Source organism: Acanthopagrus latus, chromosome 13, assembly GCF_904848185.1.
Source record: "Acanthopagrus latus isolate v.2019 chromosome 13, fAcaLat1.1, whole genome shotgun sequence".
Lineage (NCBI taxonomy): Eukaryota > Metazoa > Chordata > Actinopteri > Spariformes > Sparidae > Acanthopagrus > Acanthopagrus latus.
This window is the reverse complement of record NC_051051.1, coordinates 5203749-5230840: the sequence shown is the minus strand read 5'-3', so window position 1 is coordinate 5230840 and position 27092 is coordinate 5203749. Positions and strand designations below refer to the sequence as shown.

Here is a 27092-nt window from a genome sequence, read left to right as displayed (position 1 = left end):
TTGGGGGGGTAGAATAAAGAGGAAGATACTACATTCAGCGGATTTCATGAATTAATCAAGCTACCGGATATTCCTTTTGCTTTTTACTCACTGAGGTGTGTAAGAGGGGAAGTCTGATGTCATCTTCTCGCTGCCCTGGCCTTGACACTCTCTCCGCTTCTTGTGAATCGGGAAGGACGCGATGGATAGAGTTGTTGACGATTTTCTGGGTAAACTGACGAGATGGAGGTGAATGAATGGGCCAGCGGAAGTCTGGAAGATGACACTTAGCAACTATAACAGCGCTTTGGCCTAGATTGGTGAAATGTTGTGTGGGCCACATGAATAATAAACCAACTGCAGAGTCCCTCTGGCTGGCTGGTGATGTTCTTCACTCTCATCACCCCAGCCAGGCTGGAGACCACTGAAGGGAGTTTATATATTTACTTAAATTAGGGGCAGAGCACCATGAAAATACAGCGGTACATTTCAACACAATGACTGGCTTCCAGCCCAGCATAAAATACCAGAAAAGAAAGATCTTGTTTGCGTGCTACGTTACAATACCGCAATGAAAGCGCCTCCGTGTCGTCTTTGTTTCATTAGAAGCAAATGTGCCTGAAGATGCCGTCTTGCGAGGCTTATGTTTATGCAGAAACGGCACATCAATCACGGCACAGCTACAATTATGAGCTATTATCATTCTGCTGAGAGACACATGACTTAGCTTTGTCGCACTCGGATGCACACACACCATCACACACACTAAGTTAAGATGCTCATGTCCCCCCCGCACAGACACACACTGGAAAAAAAATGCCACTTCAAAAAACAGAGAATAGAAGATGTTTCTTTGGTTCAAATACGATTTAAAGTAACATTTGTGAAAACTAATCTCTCTATCTCACTGAAATCTTACTCTCTAAGTCATTGTGTCATATATTAAGGTTTCACCAGAGTAACTGCTAACTACTGCTAACTGTATATTTTTTTCTGTATATACACCTATGACTGTAGCTACTGTTAGCTTGCAAGCTCAGTTAGCCATGCAGCTAGCCGGACTACTGGGGGGGATCAAAGTCAAACCTTCATGTTAAAGCATTTACCGTAGATTTACCATATTTTCGTTTTAGGGCAAGCTCATTTTCAGTGGGAGTTCAAGGGGCACGTTTACGCTAGCATCAAAATCGCTATTTTTTAAAACACTAAGAGGGCTCGACACAACATGAAACTTTGCTCGTAGTGTCACCAGGGTCTCCACACATGAACTCGAGCATTGAGAACATTGTTTGTGTACACAATGAGCCACATGCAGTCATTTTTGGCAACATTTAGATGTTTATTTACAACACATAAATCAGCACATTGCCACGCTCAAGGCCAGTTTGAAAATTACCACTACGATTTCACTGTTTTTCCTTTCGTATGATCCCTTCTATGAATCCTAATAATGATACCTGACTTCATATAGTGGTTCTGAAACATGTCTGGATGCAGCTTTCAGAAAACAGAAGGCTGCACCCCAGCAGCAGCTCCCGTCGATGACAGCAGCAATAAGTTACAGCTGTATCCGTAACAGTGTGAAGGCCTCATTCAAGGTCTGCTAATGGAGTAGCTTAAGCCGGCGCCAACTCATCTAAAAGGAGATGTGTAGCCATATTTCAAATTCAAATGTCGAAACACGACTGCATTAAACTATAGCAAATAATGTGCGGCGCGAGGCGGCGCGATATATTACCTCGAAAGGTAGACAGCGGCGTGTAATGAATCATTTTGTGATCCGTCATATTGAAAATGCATGGTGCCACGCGGCCGGTGCCGAGTCCCCAGACCAAACATGTACACATGAAAATGATCAAAATGTGTTTGGATACGTTGCAACGGGAGGATGTCAATATATCAGTTATTAACATGTTTTAAAAAGAGAAACGGGTGGATTCATTTCTTTATCTCGCAGTCGCCTCTCGGACTGAAATGTTCAGACTCAAGGCCGCTTTGACAGTAAACATATTTTTTTTTCTCACTGCAGGAGAAGCGGTGTCTGTCAGAGAGAGGGACAGAGGAGCTGGCAGCTGAACCCGTCCACGCTGTTTTGCTGGAGGATTTTCAATTTGTGGGCAGGACACTTCAGGCAGACGGGGGGAAAGATTTGGTTTATTCATAACAGGGATCCTCAGTCAAGGGCTGTGACAGGTGCGTGTGAGCAGCTTGACCCGATGTGACCTTTACCAGAGTATTGCCGGTGACTTCTTCGACACAGCCACTGTTGTACTAATGGACCTGACTGATGATATCATTAGAGTGGACTTCACAGTGAATACAGCCTCGTCTGGTTTCAGCCATACTCTTATTAACTGATATGTCAAGCTGCACTTTTCGTGAACTCTTTACGCAACCTTTCACCAGGCAGCCATACGCTATATTTAGTCATGTGTTCTGTGCTTTGAAGGAAGTCCTGCAACATGCGTTTAATAGAACAATATGAGCAGTCATGAGGTACATGGCTGAAATGAGTATCCAGTGCAGATCAATTGTTTTTTATCCGCATGACTATTATCTCAGATCCCAAGATTATTCATTCAAATGTATTAAAAACTTAGTAAATAGTTTTCTTGTTCTTTAAATAAAAAACATTGCTCAATTCTGAGGCTGTTCTGTAAATACATTTTTCTGTATGGACACAAGTATAGCAACTTCTGATCAGCCCACTTCCAGTTTGAGCCTTGCCCGCTCAGAGTCAAGATGTGGATACAGATAATTTAGTTCAGTTCTGATATTGGTGTACTAGCTCATCCATGCTATCTAGGAAGTTAAATAATTCATATGAGGACAATTATAAAAAAAAATAAATAAAAAAAAATCAACTAGCTAATCCAAATGCACTCTGGTTATTCTCACGGGAAGAAGCTCACCGACTAACATCTTTCATCGTAATTTTGCTTTACGGCATTTCATTCGTTTGTTAATGGGGGAGAGCAAGGTAATGGTGACTTGACCTATTATTGAAATGGAAATCTAAATTCGGGTTAAGTATAACTGTTATAGTGACATATCAGAAATGGTTGTGCAAATAAAAGTCACATTCAAATTAAGTATGTGATAAGAGTACAACGCCTTTAAATGGCAAAACCAGCCCCCACAAAATTCTAAATGACTGACTTCCTGTTGAGTTTAATTCATGATACTATGAGGCGTTTTTGCAGATCTAGGTCTAATACACATGTGTACCAAATTTCATACATGTAGGTGAAACTTGTCAAGGGAGGTGCTCTTAAGGGGGAGCTGAGCTAGCGAGTCATTTGTCCTGTCATGTCTAAGAATGATATTGATTATAATACTAGTGATAATAGTAGTAGTAATAATATGAAAATAAGAATACTGGCAGGTATAATAGAGACTATTAGGCCACTGTATTAGGTACATCAATCTTTAAAAAGATGTTGTTGACATTGCTGGAAATGTGTACAGTTAATTATAAATTTGGGTCATGGTAAGTGATGATGTTCTACTGGACTACAACATACTTAAAGGTGGCTTTATTAACATGCATGAAGGGGAGCAGAATATTAGAAACTTGCCATAATATTTCTTTAAATTGAATTCACAGTGCACCTTTATAATAGTCTTCACAGAGAGCACAGGTTTTCTGTTGGATTGCATCAGAATGTAAATCTCAAATCCCATTTGGGGGAAAAAAAAAAAAGACTTAAAACTTGGAGTAAATTTGTTAAAACAACACTAATCGACTGCAAAAATGTAACACGTTGAACTTCCTCATACATGCAGCTGCTTCTGAAAGGATTAAAAAAAACAGCTACAACAAGCTGCAACAGAGTAAATCCAGTTAGCATGCTTCTTCACACCAGGCATATGTTTCTTCCAACCGACTGTAAGAAAGTGCACCAGAGCTCTTAAAGGTGTTTGCATGGTCCAATTAACACCAGATGCTAGCCCTTAGCTAACTTACCGAACCTCGTAATGCACAGACCTCCGAGGAGCGAGCATGGTCCAGTTAGCACCAGATGCTAGCCCCTTATCTCACTGTCTTCAGCCAAAAAAATATGCATAAATTATTTCCACTCGCCTGGCCTGGCCACCTCTATATCCGCGCTGTTATGCACATCAGCCCACCTTACACAGATGAAAACAAATATCCTACATGTTTTCTATAATTAAACAAATGAGATATGCTGACCTGAAGTTGTGTGGCCATTTCATCAGCCATATTAAAATGCGCTATTACAATCAGCCACTGCAGTGGACAGCGATTTCAGCAGAGTATGCACAAAAATGCAAATAGTACATTTGTGATTCTGCTGCTATGACCGGAGAGAGAAGACAGATGGCAATCAGCTATACGTTATCATTATACATACATCTGAGTTACATTTGAGGGATGCAAATGAATCAGATGAGGGGGATGTGCATGCAGACGACTGCTCACGAGTGTCATCCTGCATGATTATATTCATCCCAGCACACCACGTTTTTGCTAAGGCTATTCTAAATACCAGCCGCGGGCCATTTAACTGTCACTTGTCGATCAATATGTCAGAGTTTTTTGGCCGTTTTTTGTGTGTTTTGTGTGACTCTCTCTGAACAGATCCACGCTCCGGGACACTGCAGCTTTTTTTTTCCCCTCTGCTGCCCAATCCCCAAAAGAGCTTGGGGGTCGCTTTTCCCGACAGCAATGTCAACAACAAAAAAATGGAGGAGAGAAAAAAAGGCTAGTAGTGCTTATTACTGACCACCCGGAGCTACAGTGTCCGATTAAACGGACGCAACTCGCCACGACATAAACAGCAAACATCAAGTTTAGAGTAACATCAGTGGAGCGCTCGAAAACCCTCGGGGCAGTTTTATTTAGATTTGTGCTTTGGTTGTTGCTTTTTGCCCTCATGTAGCCGCTGTAAAACGTCACGTGTAGCCTGCTGGCACACAAGACATGGATATCTGACTAACTGCAGCAAGAAAACGCCTCGGTTTGAGTGTTTTCAACTCGAGTCAATCAACTCGTACACAATATAATTTCATAATAACGCCTGCGAAAGATGAATGTAATGAGAATGCAAACTTATCCCCGACACCTCGTCGGCTGAGGAGGATCAGTTCTGATGATCTGAGTTCACTAAAACTCGGTACTCTGCGGCGGCTTAACGAGAGCGAAGGCAGAGGAAGGCAAACAGGGGATAAGCACACAGGAGGGCTGTTGGACCGGCAACAGATGGTGCAATGTGGCCAACCTATCTACTCACTGAAAAAAAAACATTGACAATCTGCCTGGGAACACACAGGGCTGGCAGCCACTAACTTTGGATGTTGTCAATGGGTAAGAGTGAAATGCATGATTAATGGCAACTCGCCACTTTTCCAAAAACACCAGAGAGTGGCTCCCAGTAGACGTGCTTCTGAACCGTACTGTAAGTGGTGTGCTACTTTTTTTTTCTTTTTCTTTTTTTTTTTTTTTACTGAATCTAACTACTACTGATAACTAGGTGCCTAATAATATTACTGGCGGACCACAACCTAATTTCCAGTATCACAACAAAAATACCACCCAGAACCGAGGCCTGGTTCAGGACGCTTGACCGAGCACGAATACTTTCTGATCCATTACCCGCGCCGTTGTGTGCCAGTTGCGAGGCACAAATATGGAAGTGAGGATAAATGTTTCCTTCCGTGTGATGCATTTTGGGGGGGGGGGAGCTCTCATGGTTGGAGAAAAGCATGGTTAGACTCTCAAATGATCCAAATTAGGCTACTGTTGTTTACTGCAGAGTCTGCAGGGCTGACGGATACTCAGTGAATGAGGATTATCTTTCAACAGGGAAGAGACGCATCACGAGCCGAGGTCAAAGCTCGATCTTTTTCTGGCAACCTTTATGGCCTCGATTGAATAATGTTAATAATAGCAACGCTCTGAATTCACATTTCACCTCTCCAAACATTGCAAATGATGCAAACATACAAGCCGTGGATGGTGATGTCATGTCTGATGGATGGTCTGTATCTCAAAAACGAGAGAGAAGGCTGAGACAAACACCACCTTCTTCATCACTGGAGCTGAGGTAACAAGTTTTAGTTTCCTGGGAATCAACATCGCGAACAACCTGTCATGGTCTTCACACATCAACACCATCATGGTAAAAGCATCTTCACCCCGCCTCCATCTGGCGGAAGCAACAGAGGTACCCGCTAACGAACCACCAGACTGCAGAGCAGCTTCTTTCCTCAGGCTGTGAGGCTTCTTAATTCTTCCCCTTCACAATTTGCATTTCTTTGCATGTGCTTCGTTTTAAAATGACAAATAAATAACCATGACAGACATTCATGATCCCCAGAGGATGAATCCCAATGACACAATGTTCTTTTAGCACCTGCAGCAGGGAAGGTTTTTCACTTATTACATGAAATATCTCAACATACAGTATAAACATTATCATGGCATCATGAAGTCAGCATTCGAATTTGTCATACTATTTTTTTTAACTAAATACCTGCAAAACTAAAGGCACATGAAGGAACGAAACTCAAGCATTAAATCAATTAAGTGTTATGATCCCAATTTTTTTATGTTCTCCTGTTTTATTTTGAAATTGTTGCCCTCCATGTGTCGCATCTTGCTTTTCACTTCCTCCTTCCAGTGTTTTTCTGTTCCTTCCCCTCACCTGTCCTTTCCCCGCCTCTCTCCACCACCTGGACCTGATCCCCTCGTTAGTGTGTCTGGTCTTTGTTCTCCCTCATGTCTTTGTCAGTTCGTTCTGTCTTCCCCAGTGATGCCACCCAGTGTCTTCTCACCAATGTCTCCTTGTTGGTATGTTTCTGATTTATGTTCCTTGAGTTTTCATTGATTTGTGCTTTTGCTTGCACTTTGTCTTGTGTCCCTTTGAGTCGCTTTGGTTTTGCCTGGACTTTTTGTGTGTGTGTGTATCAGCTTTTGTCTCATAAAGCTCGTCCTGTGTTTCTTAATCCTACCTCTGGTGAGTTGTCTGCATTTTGGTCCTCACCTCGTTTGCCAAATCATAACCCTAATTCTATAAAAAAAAATTTCAAATGAGTGCCCGGTGCGTTTAATCTCTCATCAAAATAATGACTGCAGTGCACTAAAAAAACACAATCCAGATACCAGATTTCATCCAGCATTGTGGTTAGTTTGTCGGCCGCCTTTAACAGGGACGATTTAATTGATGATTGTCTGGCTGAGTGACTATACTTCCAATTCACTTAGCACAGTAGAAGAGAGGAGGGGGGCCCCATCTTGCTCTCGAGTTTTGCACTAATGAACACCCTTTGCATCCGCCGCCCCTCCGCCCACACCACCCTTCAACACATCGCTGTTCATGTTGTTCCGTCCCTTCTTAATAGTTTGAGGGAGCTGTTCTAATTCCATCAGCAGCCACTCACTCTGATGATTAGTGCCAGTCCACTGGTGGCCTGGAGGTCGCACAGTTGTTTGTTCGACGGTGCTCTGAAGTAGCGCTCAGCCACGGCGTCCTGGATAAACAGACCGAAGATGTGAAAAGCTGGCTCAGCGGTTGGCCCATGTGTGATTGTGCACATTGACAGCAGGTGACTGTCGATTATTAAAATTGCATACTTGGATGTGAGGCACGAGTGACACGCTGCAGCAGTAAGAGAAACACAATGAGTCTTGTTTCCCGAGCAAAAATAAAAAAAAATACGAGACCTTCTAATAATAAACAGATGTGGCCTTGTTTCTTAGTGAAATGGCTGATGTTATCATTTGTGTCAAATATGCACCCACAACAAGACTGCACAGGAAATAGAATTTCAACAAGGGTGAAAATACTCCAGATTTGCGCCCAGTGATGGTCTCTCAGCCGATACACAACATGGCCTTGGATCAAATTTGCTTCCCTCCAGTGTCTCTCGCTTTTGGCTTTCTAAATTTGAGTCCGAGGAAAAAAAAGCTCGGCTGGGAATCCTTATGCTCAGTCTCTTTCAACTAAATCAAGCTGTGTGTTCAATGTAAACCACTTCAACTGCAAACACCCAACTTGAAATAAGCATACAGCACACAAGTCCCTCTGTGAAATTGCTCAAAACTGTCTGTGGTCTGTGGATTATCTTGAGTAACCAGGTCATGATTTCTGGAAAGAGACGCTGCAGTTGAGTTTTTCAAATGGTTTTTCATTTTTGTTTTTTGTGCCATCTCGTTACAGACAGTGGACATCTCTATGGTCAATATCTCCAAAACTCAGCAAATCACACCGAAACAGTCTAGAGAGATAAATAACACGACCGGTAAGGGGGAAAGCACAATTTTATCCATTTTGTGTTGAACTGTACCTTTTTAATGTACATCACAGTTGTACTGGAATGAGACTGGAAACTAATGTGTGGAAACTAGTCTGCTTTTGCAACATGTATGGTTCACAGTTTAGAAATAAGTGTTTGGGTTTTTTTTGTTTTGTTTTTTTTGCTAGTGAGGCTTGGTAAATTTATAAGATAAACAAATATTAGGAGGCGTATTATCTGTTTGTTGCAAACCTCCTGCTGGCTGTAGATTTGTCAGCCATATCTAAATAATTTACATATTTTAAGCTTCCCTACCATCTTAAACAGCTGAAGTGTTTTGCACCACATGGAATGAATAATGCCCCCCTTCAAAATTTCAGTCAGACCGAGGCTCATAAAATGCACGACGAACCACCAAAATTGAGCTTGTACAGCACAAATGCACCCAAGGGAAACTCCCCCCCCCTTAGTTAGCTACATTTTCTAAGCCACTGGTCGAGATACAATACTACAGCCCATTAGAAAAGATTTCAGGATTGTGTATGGACAGACCGCTTTATTTTTTTTACATTTTTTTGGAGCCAGGCTCGCTGTCAGAGCCTCCCCACAGCACTTTCATCTACCGCTCGCTCCCACCCGCAGCATCGCATGACAACTTTGGCTGCAGCAGCACTGGCAGGATCCCGTTGCCCCTGAAGGAGTCATGCGATTATGCATCCCTGTAGCCATGATATTCGGAATTACACAAAGAAGGCTCGAGGCTGCCTCGGTCGTACTGTCTTTCATGTAAGAGAGAAAAACAACCTATTGACATCGTTTTGCACAAGCGGAGGCAGCGCAGAACAAAATGGGCTATTGTATTTAATTTTAACTGGCGAGAAGCTTCATTTGTGGGTGAAGTTTTGAAAAAGATAAATGGATGTAGCTTCTTCTAAGAGGTAGTGGACATTAAAAATATATGGAGTAATAAAAAGCATTGCAAAGCCTACACAGTCATTATGTGGCCATACAGCTTAAAAGGTGAAGTGACAATGACAATTCCCACAGAGTCACACAGTAAAATAAAAGAAAAAGTTAATTTAAAGGTGCTATATGTAAGAAATTTGGTTTAAAACATTATAAAACTACCTAAAATTACCAACAGAATGTGATGACATAACAGTTTTGTCAAAATAACAAAAATGTCTCCACTGAAGTTAGCATGCTAACAGTTAGCCCCCAGCCTGTCCTTCCTCAGTCCTTTTGAGTTCCCAGTCCTGACCACTAGCTGCACGGCTAAACAAATATTGAAGTACAAAGTGCACTCTGCTGTGCTTACACTCATCTCCGAAGACGTTACTGTCCCAATACGTAGAGCAAAATGCTTAAAAATTGATGAAGAGATCTAAACAAGGCTTCAGTAATTATCCAGTATTCTCCAACACATCCTTCAACACTTGCGTGACTGCGTTTTTAAACACTGCAGCCACTCTGGAACCAAAATGAAAGCATGTTCATGTTTATTTCCTCATATTTAGATTTAGTTCCTGGCTGTTTAGTGCATGATATTATCAAGACTACATTGTATCTGTTATTTTGCCCTCCATATGTGCTGCTGGTGCATAAGTAGCGCACCTCTTTTCCAACAATAGAGGAAAAAAGCGATTTATCAGTAGTAATTGCAGCGCCTGCACTTACAATAAATGTGACAATTAACTCAGAGAATGAATTCAGGATGCCCGTTTGAGCTGCAAAATACAAATGAGCTTTATTGTATTTAAGGCGAACCAGAAAATCCCCACAAAATCACTCTGACACAGTCATTGTGTTCATAAAGTCGGCGTCTATTCAGTCTGGGGAATCAGTGGAGCGGCTATAAAATTTGTCTCCTGACACTGCAACGACAGTTTTGGGTCTCTGGTTTCGTTATGAGGGAGAATTATTCAGGATGTTCAAATACAACTGTTTTAAGATGCCCGATGTAACGGTGATGTATAGCACAGGGTGAAATCTGATACTGTTTTAGTCAGTTAGCACAAGATCATAATCAACTAGCATATCAAACGCCACATTGTCTATTTGTCCTCCATTCTGGAATATAATTTACACAAAGACACACATGGACATGCAATTTCTGTATAGGGGAAAAAAAATCTGTTTCCTCTCAAATAACCAGCATCTCCGTAGGCATTAGTATTTCCAGGACAGTTCACCACTATTGATCTGAGAGAAAAGGCGAGGAAACAGCACCAGCGAGAGAGGACAATAGAAATACAATTGTCTAATGTGGAAAAGGCAATAAGACAAAGTGAGGATGCGGTGCACAAAAACACACAATGATCTCAGATAATGTCTCCACTCAGCCTCTATTAGGTTCTGGGCTCTTATCTCAGTTTTTTTTTTTTTCTTTTTTTCCCTCTTCCATGACTTCTTGTTAGAGCTGAACACAGATCCGGAGTGGGTGACGAATCGGCACCTGCAGCAACAAGAGGCCTGATTATGGAAACGTCTTACAGTAAGTCTGAAATCCTATCTTATCTGTTTTAAGATGACATTTAGGATATTTTTGGTCACTTAAAATATGTTTCCTAAGTACTACATTGAATTAAGAAAATTCCCTTATCTCGGGATAGCAATTTAGCTATTATGGAACTGTTCTAACTGCAGAATTCCTCCAAGTTAGGAATAGTAAATTAGGGTTGGAGACTATCAGCTACATCGACTACATTTGTTCGAGGGCGAGAATTGGTTCTGAGTAAGCCAGACTTTCAAATTAAAAATTGGCTTAATCAGGCATAATTGGTCACAATTATTATTGTGTTATATTTCACATTCTCACACAAATTCAGGATCATTGTTATCAGACTGTGCTCATGTATCCACTAAAGGAGGCTAAAACGATACTAAAACCTTCAATTCAACTACCAATGAGTTGAACTGTGAATGAGACCTTAGCTCAAAAAAAAAAAAAAACTCTTTGGGATCCAAGGACGCAACATAAAAAAAGAGTTTGAGACTCAATATAAAACCCTCCCCAAGTGACGCCTCTTCCTCTGAGAGACAAGCACTGCTTATAATGACTGAAATGTTTCTTAAACTGTATGATGATGCTTTAGCTGGACACGTATTTACCATGGGTATACATGTTTATCGACTGCAGAGGTGATTAATTTTGAGTTTGATCAATGTGTAGAGCGTCCAGCCCTGGAGAGGCCCCCAAGGGAGCATGGGGCTCTGCCAGAGATGACAAATGTACTCTGCTTTTTTTTTTTTCTGGCAAGTATGACTTCTAGACTGAGGTTGCAGATTTGTCTTTAACATCCCGGGCTTGCATCTCAGGCAACCCCACAGAGGTCACACAAACTCTCTGTTTTCTGGCTCCGCAGATATACTGTAGAGGTTTCTTGAGGACAGAGAGACGGAGCTGGATGCTGGAGGTTACTGTGCTTTTTGATGACAGTTTGCTCCCTCTGGTTAAAGAGCCAGTTTTGTTGGCAATAAAGACTTCTGGGGACTTCATTCGTCTTCGATATCACGTAGCTCCCGTAGTCCTTAAACTCTGTATACTGACGTGACAGCATCTGCCGCCTCTTGCCATTTCAAATCCTTATCTTTGGCCCAAACGTTTGGGAGGAAATCCTCCTAATAAGATGCAATTTCCTCTCCTCCACCGACATGATTAATGTCTCCGGCTCATCGAAAGCTAAAATTGAACGCCCACCTTTTCTTGTCCATTACTGCAAGCTAGCTAGCAAGAGAGAAGTGAACTGAGACAGCCATTGATACAGGCACTTGTGTACTTTTTTGACATGGATGGGATCAAGTTTACTGTTCTAATACAGACTGAGATGTGGAATTGCTTGTGTAACAGGAACATAGGATTGTTCCTCCCTTTTCAACTTGAATTCCCAGAACATCATTGGTACCCATCTACCAGGGATCAGTGATATCGATGAAGTGAGCTGTCAGTCACAGTCTGTTCACGCTGCCGATATCTGACAAAAGATGGAGAAGTACCCGTTGCCGTAGCACCAAACTACAGAGCAGCTTCAGTCCTCAGGCCATGGGACTTCTTAGCACTCCACCACATTAATGTGTTTTCTTGTGTAGCATAAAATGACTACAACCTGCATTTTGACGTGTTGCAGAATGACTCATAAATGAACCCTGAACCTTAGGACAAGCCGTTAGCGTTTTTTCCATAGTGAGACCCCAGCCCCCTGTAAAGACCATATGTCTGATACGGAGTGTCTCTTCCAATTAGTATTACATGTCATATTTTATAATAACAAAAATGTTTGCAATGGGGAAAATATACAGAAAAATGCTTTGGTGGATAAATCTTTTTTGTATATTTCAAATCAAATGGCGATATACTATTTGCCAGGAGTTTCCCTATTTCCTGCTTGTGTGCAACATCTCTGCGAGAGTGAGAAACCAGAGCAGGGGTGGAGACAGAGTGGGTGTTTGTGTGTGCACACGCATGTATATCTGTGAGTGTGAGTGTGTGTGTGTGTGTGTGCGTCCGAGCATGTGTGTGCATCTTGTTCATGGCAAGAAATCAGCTCAGTTTAGCACATAATGGAAATGTGAATAGCCCAGAGCGCCTCTCTCCCACACGGGGAGAGAACTGGCTGGGAGCATGCTGCATCTTTTCCAAATCCAAACAGTGAGAGCTAGGTTAAAATCCTGCCCTCTTTTTTTTTTTTTTTTTCTTCTTTCTTTCTCTCCCTCCCCGGAGCGATTCACATCTCTGCCCATACATTACTCAAACAGGTCATCCAGACAGGTCTCGCTAGCAGTCCGCAAAGCATATTCACACACATGTGCGCACACATGCTATACACACGGCTAAGCATACGCGCACACACTTGTGGGTTCAGCGGATAGGTGACGCTGCTCTTATTATGACAGATGACATCTTATGTATGGATCCCTTAGCACAACAGTCCCCAAAAGGTTATGCTTAATTTAACATAAACTCTACCTTGTTTCAGATGCAACATTAACACATTCTCACATTCTCATACACCCTGCAAAAAGGTCAACAACCTCAATACATACTGCATTACATTTTTTTTTTTTTTTTCTTTTCTCCCCGTGTCACACAACACTGAGATTCCTTTGACCAGGCCACTACCTCCAGACATGATAAAAACTCAAGACTCACGTGCAACTTCTAAAGAAGCGTTCCGGCTTACGGCCTCGCCCAGATAGTTTCGGGCCACGCACACGTAGCTGCCATCGTCAGGCTTGCTCCGTCGCCCGTGGACGATGCGTAGGAAGAAGAGGGACCCGCTGGGCAGCAACATGCGGTGGGAACGGGGGTTGTCACGGTCCGTCTCGACGCGCTCCCCGTCTTTGTACCATTCCACCGTGGGGGTTGGACGGCCCTCTGCCTTGCAGTTGAGAGTGGCTGGTTCCCCTTTGGACACAATGAGGTCAGAGGGGTGCTCCACGATGCGGGGAGGGGAGTCTTCCTGGCGAAGACGAGACCCTGGAGGGGAAACAAGAGATTCAAAGAGCCCCATTAAAAGGGATTGCCATAATATTTACACACATAAATAATGCATTTTAATTTTGCTGTGGCCTCAACAGCAGTATGTTTGGGAGGAGTGCACTGATCTATTTAGTTGGCAAAAAAAACGCAGCTCCCACTCCAAAATAAAAGCCTAAAATGAGTGCAGTTTGTTTATTATTACATGACTGATTAGAAGAAGATGGCAGCCAGGAATGTCGAGTCACTCCTCTGAAGAAAATACACTAGTTCCCATCTCTCATTAATATTCTACTTTCAAAATGCATATCATAGATGCATGGATGTTTCTGTAGATGTGATCGGCAGAAAGAAAACACGTATAATTTCATTAAAGTGCTCAAAAGGGAAGTGCGAGGCTCTCACTGGCTGTGTTACTACACCCAGGCTCACATATTTACTTTCACAGACTGGAGCCGAGGAGTCATTACATCTCATTAGCTTTTTCATTAACACGTTCCATCAAACACTGACATCATCAAACATGTTGTCTCGCTGGGTGCAGAAACAGCGACTGCTCCTCGGGATTTGTCGCTTCATACTGCGATGGTGCAGATATGCAAAGTTTTAGAAAGATATGCAAACCTCATTGTTGTATCAACAAGCAGAACAATTAGTTTAAAAAAAAAGAAGATTTGATGGCAAGATGTTACAACAATGCTTAATCCTGACTGTCAAGACAAGAATGTCATAGTTTGTGTAACCTCAGCTCGGTTAACAAACCTCCCTCGGCACCATTCATTTGGCCGTGTGAACATCTTTTCGATGCCGTGTCTTAAATTCCACCTCTGACTGACCCAAATGTGGCACCACTGTGTTTGTTTCCTGACACGACACCATCGCAGCTCTCATCTGCTTCACGGTGTATAGGCACATTATAATATCTGTGTTAAAAGGTCTCTCTTTTTCTGTTGCGCTCATGCAAAACAACCTCTTGAGTGTCACTCGAGAGTCAGTGAAGAGCAGACTTTTTGGACGAAAAATAAGTAAGATATAAATAAATGAAAATGATGTTACACGCTCTCACGTCTTTATCCCTCTGACGGTGACAAATCACACAAATTGCAAAGGCAGCCATGAAGATTGGCTGGAAATAAAGCCCCACATGTGAGTGAAACGGATGTGACAGTCTATAATGTTAAGAGGTTTGTTGACAAAAAGGATTCCATTAGCTGGCGCCGGCGCACCAAACCATGGCAATATATATGTATTATGTTTTTAACACGACACATGTGTCTCTAGGTTAAGCAAACATTTCTGTGGATACACAAATACTGACTTTGTCTAATTGGTCGTCCCATTACCCCGGTCTCCGCTGTGGCTAATGCAGACTCTGAGACTTGGGCTGACAGTCAACAGAATTGAAAATGAGATGATTTAAGTTGTGGGTGGGCTCAGTGGCTCAGCGGTTGGCACTGTCATCTAAAAGCAGAGAGGTCCTGCAGGGTCCTGTCAGTCAGTTAGCTCTCGATTGGCAATCGTTCCAGGGGGTTTGCTTGCTTTCTGCTCGATGCATGCTCCAGCACCCCGTGACCCTGAATATGAATAAGTGGGGATGGGAAATGAATAGATGGATATTTTTGATTTTTTTTAAAATGCGAGTCCTCAGATTAAATGTTGGCATTTAAACAGCCGAACGGTCCTCGATTGATACCTGCTCAGGTTGTAAATGAAATGATGAGTTTGGCTGGGGTCTTGGCGAAGACGCAGTGAGAATAGCCGAGACAGAGGTCCTTTATTTTCTCTCTGCCAGTTGGTCTGTTTTTATGAGGATCTATCCATGGTGCTGAAGCTGGAACTCAGGGCCGCCCAGAGAGAAAGCTGTTCAGGGAACATGCCAGGGCTTGTAAGCAGGGACCACTCTAATAAAAGTCACTTTGAGGTGACATCTGTCTACTAGCGGAGTTCGGGGGGACTCGATTTAGGCTTGTAACCAAGGATTCATTTGATTGTTGAGCAAAGAGAAGCCTTTCGGGTTCTCTTCCCGTCGTTTGAGAATTGAGTTTGAGATGTCACAACCACAAAGTCGGTCGAAAGCCCCGCAGAGTTGAAATCGGTGCTATTGATTAAAGACTTAGGATGGATACAAACAGTCAAAATGGGCACACTGTCCGTGTAATATAAATCGTATTGTGCACGGGCTGCAGACTCTGAGCATTATCCCCACTGATAGATCGCAGATTACCTCCAGTATTGCCACCGGCATATTCAGTCAGACGCCATCTATCGGGATTATTTGTGCCTCCTTCTGCACAGATGTTCGAATTCTAACTACTAAAGGAGCTGAAATGTACAGCAGTTTAATACATTCATCTGCAGAATGCGATCAATCCTATTTTTGTGAACGCCTGTGATGTTTATGTCAAGAATGTGACAGAGATGTGTCGATTAAACCCCCCAGTGGATGTAAAAAAGAGGGTTGGAACAATAAAAACTCCTTTCAGCAGCAGCTCAACACAAACTACAGCCTCCAGAGTGACCGTATGGAGGACTCTTTGCATGCCGCTGCATTGTTTTCTTGCTTTGGATTCCAGTTGTGCTGCACCGAATAAACCGGTCACATATTTTCAGCCACCCGAATCTACACCAGCTCCACGTGACGCTCACACCTCCACTTTATTTACTCCACTGACACAGATTTGGGTTCCAACGGCTCCAGGGGGTGAAAACACTCCACGATGAAGACTCTTCCTGTCCAGAGTCTCAGAAATGTCTCTTTAGTGCGGCTGCATTTGAACATCTGTACAGTAGGTTAGTGCATCGAATGAGAAACCTGTGGACTCACTGTATGAGTAAGCATCTTCTCCATGGCACATTAGACACTTTAGCTATAGGACAGGCCATCAGCTCCATCATCTGCCTGAGAAACCTTTCACACAAGGGCCACACAAGATTGTGACCCCAGATAAGTCCATTAGAGCAAAGTGGGAGCACAGGCTGATCAATTAGGGGGTTTAAAAGGTCTTTACAAGCACAACACAAACAAGATGTGACATCCAGGGAGTTTAATTAATCGAAAGATATTCATTTCCTTAGAAAATAACAGAGTCAGATGTTGAGTGTGGGTACAGCACTTGCATACTGGCAATTTCACAGCTGCCAAAGATCGTATTCAAGTTACAAATGTGTTCAATTAGGCCAGACCTTATGAATAAATGAGCAACTTTCGTCTGGCCAAGCTACTAAATAGTTGGCCTGGCACACTGTCTTCTGTATCAGGGCTAAATGAAGCTGTGAAATGGCGCACAGTGTTCGGCGCATTTCTGATTTCCTAAACACGAATTTAACAAATCCACTCTGAATCCTGACGGATAGACAAACACTCGGGTTTTCTTTCTTTCTTTTTTTTTTTTTTCCTGACGCGTTTGGAAACTGACAAGACTGTGTTGGGGTCGGACACGCTTCAGGTTCACATCCCCAGCGAAGCACCTCCAAAACAAAAACATTAAGCAGTAGATGCAAAATTCACAGAACTTACCGTGGGTTTGGGTGCACAGAAGTCCACAGAGAAAGAAATACTGTAGAGGACCCATTCTGGCATATTGGCCCCCCTGTGAGCTATCGGCGCATGAATTCCTCCTCAAGCGAAACACGCACACAAAAAAAAAGGAAAAAGAAAAAAAAAGACCCACTCAATGAATCATTCAGTCTTCCTTTTACTTTGTGGCAACGTACTGTTTTCGCGCAAAAAAAAACAAAAAAAAAACAAAAAAAAAAACCCAAAACCAAACAGCAGTTATTTCAGCCGCTGAGAGGACGCGTTCTCATCCCGCATGCCCATTCTCCTTCCCTCTCTCCGGGAGCGCACCAGTGAAGCGAGCGGTCTGTCTGTCGACTCGCCGACACGTTAGGGGAGATTTCTGCAGTCACCAATTGCAAAATGGAAAAAAAAAAAGAATGAAAGAAAGAAAAACAATCATCACCGACGCCCAAAGACGCTCCGACGCTCTCCCCGCTGCATTTCTTCCTTCTGGCACTTTCTTCTTTTTTTTTCACCGGGTCCCGACGCGGAGGAACGCATCCATCCTGACGCGGGACAAGTTGAGAGATGAAGGAGGGGGGAAAATGTGGAGATGGTTGGGTGAGTGGTGGTGGTGGGGAATCAGTCAGAGGTGAGTAGCTGCACGGTGCAGCAGCAGCAGCAGCAGCAGCAGCAGCTCAGCCCCTCCTCTCTCCTCCTCTCTCCTCTGCGCTCCTCTCCTCTCCACCACCGCCGCTGCGCTGGGAGAGAAACTAACCGGCGGAGAGAGAGAAACATGCACAATGGATGCGAGAGCGCTAAAAGTCAGGAGCACTTTACATTCAGGACAGTCGGGAGGGGGCTGATAATGATGCTCATTAGCGTCTCCTCTGCCTCCCCCTTCTTCTTCTTTTTCTTCTTCTTCTTCTTCTGGGAGGCAATTTAACGCGAGCAGCTGATACATCCACGAGACACAAGTCCTTTTGCGAGCATAATCAATACGTATTTGAATGAAAATGATGCTGCTGTGCGCCATATGCTGGGCTGGTTTTGTTGTCTTTCTTTCTTTCTATCATTTATTTTTCTTTTCTCGTGGACAGATTTCCTTCCTCCTTATATTTTTAATTGCTCTGCTGTCCATATCAGCTCACTGATATCCAAAGAGAACCAATTAAAGGTGCACTGTGTAGTTTTTCTTGTTTTGGGGGGGCGGAATTTCAATCTTTTTTCCATATCTAAACAAACTCTCCTTGTTTTCATGAGTGAACAAACTGACCCTGAAGGACAACACAGTTTCATTTCACTTTGTTTATATGTGGCGGACCCTGCCACCTTTCGAGCTTCAAACAGTGTTCTGGGGACGCTGTTTTCCTCCTCTGAGGACAGTTTGTTTATTCACTAAAAGATAATTTAAATTCATATTATCACCCAATTGATGTTGTAAATATTAAATAGATGTTAAAAAATTGCTTTTCTTCCCCCAAACTGGATGCTGCCCCTTTTATACGTGTCGGCTTCTCAGGCAGAAGTGTTTCTCGATTTAGTCTCTTCACACTTTTTATTATTGCAGCATCAGAAAACCAGGCGGACAGCAGTCTGTCAGGTTCACTTTTACATATTCACTAAATATGAACAATACAACATCCCCCGAGCTAAAGCTCTGCTCCGCATTGCAACACAAGCGCAACTTCAGATACAGTTAGCGAGATTTATCAGTGGAGCCATTTTTGTTCGTCCAGCAAAACGAACAAGCCTCGTCGGTCTTGCAGATCTGATCCAACAGAATTCGATGCTTTATACATCTATTGTTTTGTCTGCGCTTTTCTTTTCCTCCAAACCCCTGCTACTCCATAGATTAGTGTGCACCAGTCAACAAAACATGACGTGTTGAGTCAAAGAATTTAAACAAAGCCCTGTGTGTGTTTGTGTGTGTGTGTTTTTTTTTTTTTTTTTTTTTTTACCAGGCGGCCTTTTTATTTTCATGTTCACGGTTGAAAAAGCTATTACAAAGGAGTACAGCTGTTTAAAAAAAAAAAAAAAAAAAAAAAAAAAGACAAAATGGCACTTCATTCCTACAATCTGCCCAAGGTGCTTATCCCGCCTGGTCATCAATACTGCTCAATACTGTCGATGGCATTATAAATGCGGCACCTCGCCATGAGACGAGAATGAGACGGGGCTGCATCAGGTGTTATTGATCCGGAGGGGAGGGGATGGAGGGGGGAGTGTGAAATTAAACCATTTTTGGCACAGCGTTCACAGCAGTAGATCGAATAATAATTGTGGACGATGGCTAAATCGAGTCTGCATGAAGGGGCTGTGAAGTGAACACAGTCATTTGAACTGGATAGATCTCATCCATCAGAGTGACGTTTTCAATGGAATTTTCCTGTCTGACTGTTCTTGTCGCGGCGCCGCTCGGTTCATTTTGTCGCGGGGACCTCGTGCCTCTCACCGGTGTTTTGTTTACACTGGGCTGGAATATATACTGTGTGTATTTTTTTGGGGGGAAAAAGGAAGAAGATTATTAGTATTTCCGTTCCTACACTACCCACGATGCAGTGGAGGATTTAAGTAAGTCCTCACCAATTGTTTTTTCGGTTTTTATGCAGAGGGTGACCTTAACTCGCCGCACGTCCTGTCTTTCAGAAGAGCAAGGAGATAATAAATAGGCTTTTCAAGAAATTAATGACCTCACAAAAATCCATCAAGGTGAACTTTAATGATGTGGCGAAGGAAACTTCAAGAACATACTAATGCTAATTGAGCCGAATGACTTTATACACATTACCGCCGCTATTCATCACGAGGCAGGAAGACAAATGTTGGTATCAGTCTCGTATCTCCTCCAACAAAAGAGTGTGAAGGGTGGGTAATGGACACAGTGGACAACACCAATGGGGCTAAAACCAAAAATAGTAAGGTCAGTGTTTGGGATTAAAACATTGAGTCTAGACAAACGTGATTAATGTGCTTCAACCAGTGACATTGTCGCAGCTAAACACACAACGCGTAATTACTGCTGCTGGGGGTCTCTTTATCAATACAATAGACGGACGTAGCGTGGGATTATGGGAGCTGTTTCCATTGTTAAACGGCCACCATCACTAAAGAAAATTCATCTAGGTGACTCAAGGCGAAATGTTCACCTACGAGGTACCGTTTTAAAAGATTTAGTCACGTTTTGTTTAGTCACGTTTGCAGACTTCTTCCTAACGTATAGGCTTTGAAATGGGCCCATTCCTTGCCATCATCATGTTTGGTATGCTAAAACAGTATGTGAGGTGTTTTTAGTATGACCGAAAACTTAAAATGAAACAAATCGTGTGTAGGTTTGCAAAAGTATGACATAACAGACGATGCCAGTGTGCCTTCTTCCTCTTCGGATCCTGCAGACTAGACTTTATTATCAAGTCCAGTATGGTATTTATATTCCATCACCGTCTTCATTTGAATCCAGTCATCCAGGTTAAATAAAAACTGCTTCCAGGTCTTTTCAACAGCTTCCTCTTTTGAAACAATGCAGGTTGTATTCGGTGACTTAATTTTTACAACTGAAATGAAATTTTTGCTATTACAGAGAGAACAAAGTACAGAAAGAAAGGTAACGCTGGGTACCAGTATTCGAGGTACAGTACTGGTATCAGTGCCAGTTTAAATGTGAATGGTACCTAACTGTACTAAAGTATCATCTTATGTTTCCCTAAAAGTTACAATGACAGACGACTAAATGAAACCACCATTACAAAATACAAAATATATAGCTTATGTCTTGTTGGTTGAATGGAGTTTGAGACAGTCTTAACTCCGAAAGGTAAAACAGTAAGGTAATGGTAGTTATCACACAAATACATCATCTGTAAATAACACAAAACGATAGATTTCTGAATGACGCATTAACATGTCACAGGGTTTGGTTGCATCTGTCGGCCTCAGTGCATTTTTAGCTAAGTGGCAACCTCGAGCTGATTATGTTATAGCATTTTGTTATACAAGGCTTATAATTCAGTGCAACATTCAACCGTTCTGTTCCAAAATGATGCTCTGCTGCGGAGCTGTTATCAAGCTGAGAGGAGAGAGCTCCGGTTCGTCACCACATTAATGTGTAATAGTGTAGAATCACTCATTCTACTTTTTTGTTATCCTGCTGAGAAAAGCACTCTGAATGTTTTACACCGAGACACAAATATTACTTATCAAGTGAACTGCTATAATAAGTAACTAAAACCTATGTTCAAGCATTACTCGCTTCCTCGCTGCACTCACAGAAGCCAGTTTGACGTATCAAATCCAGCTGTTATTCCTTTTAAAATTATAATACTTGAGATCAATTGATGCTCATCATTTATGAGTGAGCTGGTCTTTCTTAGACCTCGCTTGTGGCTCGAAGACAAGAGCTTACACCGGCTTTGAAAATACTGTCAGCATGGTGCATCTGAGAAAAGTGTCTTCGTATGTAAGGTTGGGAGGCTGAAAATAGCATTAAAATGGAGAAATCCAGGGGAAAATGGCATGTGGCACTAGTAATTGCATAATGGCATTTCATGTCTAGCATAAGGTCAGAAAAGAGAATGCAGTGAGTGTGGTGATTTGACGTTTATCTTTGAAGTTGAATAAGATAAGGGAGGCAGAGAAAGCCTCCGTCTCTCGTTGCATGGCGAGGACATGTTTCCAGGCAACATAAGACGTTCCGCTGCCTTTTTCTCTCTCGCAAACCGAAAAAATCAAAAGGGCTACCGGCTCTCATTAATCCACCTCCTCTCCCTCCATCTCTCTCTCTATGTTGATCACACTTAGGAGACAGTGTCAAGGTCACGAGTTTTGTCCGCACCATTACCTACTCATAACCGTGTTTGTCCAAGCCAGGAGTGTTGGAGGTAACAGATGGTGTGTGTGTGTGTGACGGTGTGTTTTCACCACCAGACATGCACAGCCTTAGTGCGAGTGGACAGAGTAGACATGTGTCCTGACCACAAAGCACAGACCTGCATCCGAGTGACAAACGTCTGTCTAACAGCTTTAAGGTGTCCGCCACAGCGGGTGCCTGAGACAGTGTGTGGAAATGTACACCGATGACTTTGGGTGTTTTTGACTTGTTGTGCAACTAAAGACATTTTGATTGCTGTGGTTTTGTTCAGGTATTATTTCTGAAGAGGCAAGTGACTTTTTACTGTAAAATCTGTAGAACCGTAAAAATGAATATATGATATCCATTGTGTTGCCACTGTAGTAGAAACATGACTTTGTCAGGGTTCAAGATGATTTTATACAATTACACATTATGGAGACACGTAGTCTCAAGTCTTACATTCAATGTTCGTCTTCGTGAACGTAAACAGCATCGACACGGCGGTGGTTATAACATTGTGGGCATTCTCACATTAAAAGTTTGGTATCTGGGAAACACTGTCCATTCGTTTGAGCAGCCAGCATCAATAATACAAACACAGAGGCCGCCTTCCCTCATCCTGCTGTAGGGATTTGTTTTAAAACGTTAAAAGAAAGACCTCACAATGGCTCCATACAGCTTAATCCAAGTCTCTGGATGATTCAATATTGATATATGAAGACGTTATTTATTGTTTTTAAGACAAAATCTTCACTGTTGTTGCTAAGCTAAACACTTAAGCGCTTATCTCATCAGGTTGCATGAGCTTGACCGCATGTCAGGGGTATAAATGACTTCATCCATTTACCTTTTAATATAAGCTGCATTAAAGTGGCTTCCATCCTGGATCTCGGTCCGGCTGGTCAGGTTGGATGGTGATGAAAAGCATACATGCTAGTTAATTTATCCATGTTGTGGGATACAATAAGAAAACATTCAATAAAAGCACAGATTTATATATCAAGCACCCCAGCCTTTTCCTTTTTCCATCAATAAAAAAGTGCATTGTTTTTATTTTTATATTATTGCTCGGCTGTGCTTTTATAGTGTACCAATATCTTGTTTCAACAAAGAAAGACATATAATGCTGCAAAGAGGAAGAACTCGATATTGCTCCACTGTGATTCCACATAAACTCCATTTAGCAGGACACTGGTTTCCGCTCCTCAGTTGAGATTGCACATCACTGAGTCACTCTGGATCTCGAGTTGCTTCATACGATAAATAAAGTCGAACTGTAAATTGTTCAGTATGAGATCAATTATGTTGTAATGCATTGCACAATCCATCACATGCAGTCACTTGTGCCTCTGGTGGCTGCGGCTGGTTTCCGCCTCTGCGCCTCTCCCCCCTATTGTTCAGATTGGCAGAGCTCCAGATGTTATTAGGATAATGTGTGGGGGTGTTCTCGTGGCTGTCAAGGAAAACGTGTGCTGTGATTCCTTTACGAATGCAGGTGGTCGGGGTTGGACAAAAAGAGAGAGACAGAGCAAGCTGACTTTGTAAGCGGTGAAGGTCCAGCTGACTGTTGAAGGAGCAAATCCCGATGGAGGATTTCCTGCTTGAGGAGTCTCAACACAACACTGCACGGCAGACTTTGAACCAAGTCATGAAAATTGAGAGTCACATGGCAGCCTTTTGTACTTTGTACTGAGACGCATCGCTGTGATTCTGTAAAGCCTTATGGACTGAAAACATAACAATGCTGTTCCAGCGGATGTTCTGCTGCTGCAGGAGAAGATGCTAGATCAGCTGATTGGCCAATTTTCTCTGAAAAGCCAACATATGCCGCTATGTTGTCGGCTAGTGCCTCAGTAGGTTGTACGGTAAGTTATTTACTGACACTTGCTTAATGGACACTTCGTATTTTGATATATTTTATACTCTGTTTAGTATCAAAGGCAGGAGGCATCTTTCTTTAATGCCTGCAGAAAGTAGGGAAGAGACCACTGAAACTTTCATTACATGCACCAACTAAGCTTGCCTTTTGATCTTACACATACATGATTTAGATGTCTTGGTAAGCCTCCACAGTTCTATGGATCAGCAATAGTTCCTGAGTTCAGACATGCTGGACATGGCAGTCACCACAGGAAGAGGACTAGAATAGTTGCTCAAGTAAAAGTATTGTTCCTGTGAGGAAATTTGAGTTCAAGTAAAAACGCTTAAAGCACCGATACAGGCAATGTTATGGATAAACCATTCCCCAACCTAAAATATTTAACTTCATAATTATTATTTTTTTCCACAACCATCTGGTGACCCCTGGAAATTAACTTGCAAACCTCTTGGAGGTCACGACCCCAAGGTTGAGAGCTCAAGCACTCAGATAAAGGTTATAAGTAGGCCAATTAAAATCTACTCTGGGCAAATGTCACTGCACTACATTTTAAAAGGAAGAACGAGGATTATTTTTTTTCTTGTATGAAGCAGATGATAGACCTCTTGAATTGTAGATGACATTTAGGCTTCCAAGTAAACACACATCACACCACAGAGCTTTAACGTCCAATAACATATTACGTTTCTATTCCCAGCACACAGTGTAGCCTCACTAGAGGCCAGATCAACCAGAGAAGAAGCCAAGCTAACAAACAAAAAAAGAGCGATGGGCGCTGCAGCACATGCAACAAGCATCTGCTAAATTAAATTACCTCTTGTTATAGAATTAACAGCAGAATAAATCATCACAGAGGCAGACAACACAACACGTACGACGAGAGCTGCAGAGTTCTCGCACGCATGCAAACGATGCTGTGTCGCCAAGCGGAGTTGACGTGCCACTCACAGAGAGAGTTGAAACCAGTGCTGAGTTTGTCAATCAGAGATTTTCCCCCCAAGGCCCTTTTGTGAACAGAGATTTCCCAAGGATCTTGGTCACAGGTCATCAGGAGCTTCTGGGTGCACCTGTGAAGTTCTCCCTCAGGTGACTGCAATCAGTCAGCTGGGAGGCTGAATGAGAGGGTTCGGTCCCCCCTGCTCAGCTGGTTGCGAGTCTCCGGGGAAGCGACACCATCAGTTGGCGTCCTGTGTTTTCTGTTTGAGTGAAAGTCTGAGTTGAGTGTGTTTTAAGATTGGCCAATTTCCATAAAATTTGTTTAGCCCCCCTTTCCTGTGACTCCCACTTCACCTTTGGTTTTGGGTCCATTCTTTGGTTCCTCTATCATTTATCATCACTGCCACCTTTTAGACACCGAGGGACCAATTAGCTATGACCTTTTTTGTGGATTGTGCAGCGTTTTGTTTCCCAACCTGTGTCCTTCAGGTCTTTTAAGTACTTGTACACAAAAGCAGCTTCATTACAGTAATTATAATTAATGTAATTAGTAAGTTACAACCTGTGATGGTACTCAAATAATGTACTGAAGGGCATTTTTGGTGGGACACCAATATAATTATATCCACTCTCTGCTACTTTATACTTCCTCCTAAATTTTAGGGGGCAGATATTGTAGTTTTACTCCACTACATCTGTTTGATAGATGAGGTTACTAGTTAATTCTGATAATCAGAGTATTGGATTCACTCATTTTCTGGGCATGATCATCAGTCAACCCTTACAAATAAATCTAAATATATGTATAATTTATTCTGCTTGTATTTTTGATACATTTAATATCCCATTCTTAGGTTTGGATACTTTTTACAACACTGGTTCAACAATTATTGGACTTCTAAATTTGAGTTGCCAATATAGTGCAGGTAGAATGAAACAGGCGGTAGTATTTATCTATTGGTAGTTGTAGTTTTGAGGGGGAAAAAAAGCCATGCGACGTACTGCATGTGTAGAGAAATCTCTTTGTCACATCACCACAGGAAGTATTCTCTGGACCATACAAAGGTGTCCATCTTAAGCAAAGACAATATTTAACAAAAAAGTCATGTTAATAAAACAACGTTGGTTCTGTCAAGCTGTTGTATTTTCTGTGTCTTTTTGGACTGAGACTGTTCTTTAGATCTCAAACTACACAATACCCCTCGGATCACACTTGAAGGACACTTGAATCAAAGCTAGACATCACAAGATGTCTCCCCTCGAGAGACGCCGTTTTCTTTCTCGGAGACGAGTGGTGTTGTCAACGTATTACTATCACTTTATTCCATCGCAGTGGATGCATTGCTTCCTTCTGTATACGTTCATGCTCCACAAAACACTGTTGAACTTCTGACACACCTTGCTAAAGTAGAGAGAGAGAGAGAGAGAGAGAAGGAGCCAATCCTTCCAACTCCATTTAAATGCTTTCAAGGTGAAAAAGGCCCCATTCAGCGTCTGGAAGTGGATGAGGCACTCCGGAGGACACTAGTGAGACATCTCTCTTGCGACATAAGCGTGGAGGAGAAAGAAGGGCTTGTGTTTAATCAGGCGCAAGGACATTTACACCATTTGTTTTTCCTCTGGATGAGCACAGGAGAAAAAAAAAATAAACAGAGAAAACAAGGAAGAAAACGCTGAAAGCAATATGAAGGAGAAACCTCAGGAAGCACTGCGCTCTTAACATTTTCAAATGGCAGATAATAGACTTCTCCCATGCGTGTAAACATTGCATTTCCATAGAAATGGCCTCTTTCCGTGTCTCAAATAGGTAGTCATGGGTGAGGGAGTTATGTAGCACTCACCTCCTAATCTCGTTAGATGTTTTCTATAAAGGCTCTGGTTCTTTTGCTTTAAAGGGAAATAAAAACAAACGATATGAGACGGAGTCGAAAAAGAGTGAGCGTGTGTAGTGTGCAGGCGCTTTGAATGCTGCTTCAAACGGTGTGGTGCTTTCAATCAAACGAATATGATTTATTTATTCTGTCGATGCAGCTGACCAACAGGCCGCCGGCAGGATGCCACGTTTAAATTAAAGTCATGGTTTAATATAGCGCAGTATCGCAAAGTGTGCCTCACAGGGCTTTATTTTTAATTTAAAAAAAAAAAGGCAAATTAGCAACATTTAGCACAACACACGCACATAATTTTGCAAAAGCATTAGTAAGCAAATATTTGT

At 42.3% G+C, this 27092-nt stretch overlaps 1 protein-coding gene and 1 long non-coding RNA gene across 8 annotated transcripts in view; one reads left to right on the top strand and one right to left on the bottom strand.

Moving 5' to 3' along the window:
* Positions 1–17896, bottom strand: part of LOC119031726 (roundabout homolog 2-like) — an 85852-nt gene extending 67956 nt beyond the window's left edge. For all 4 annotated transcript variants that reach the window (XM_037120383.1, XM_037120386.1, XM_037120385.1 and 1 more), the window contains exons 1-2: positions 17232–17896; positions 13388–13714 (exon numbers count right to left, since the gene is read on the bottom strand). In XM_037120383.1, coding sequence (XP_036976278.1) covers positions 13388–13714; positions 17232–17286 — 382 coding nt within the window. In that variant the 5' untranslated portion in view covers positions 17287–17896. The remainder of the gene's footprint in view (positions 1–13387; positions 13715–17231) is intronic.
* LOC119031727 lies at positions 6675–26012 on the top strand. 4 transcript variants are annotated; one of them, XR_005078679.1, is made up of 5 exons: positions 6675–6793; positions 8163–8244; positions 10656–10732; positions 23558–23927; positions 24639–26012. It is a non-coding gene; the product is annotated as an uncharacterized LOC119031727 (long non-coding RNA). The 4 variants fall into 4 exon arrangements; XR_005078680.1 differs by lacking the exons at positions 23558–23927; positions 24639–26012 and adding exons at positions 11411–11469; positions 11604–11750; XR_005078678.1 differs by lacking the exons at positions 23558–23927; positions 24639–26012 and adding exons at positions 11411–11497; positions 11604–11750.
* The last annotated feature ends 1080 nt before the right edge of the window (positions 26013–27092 follow it).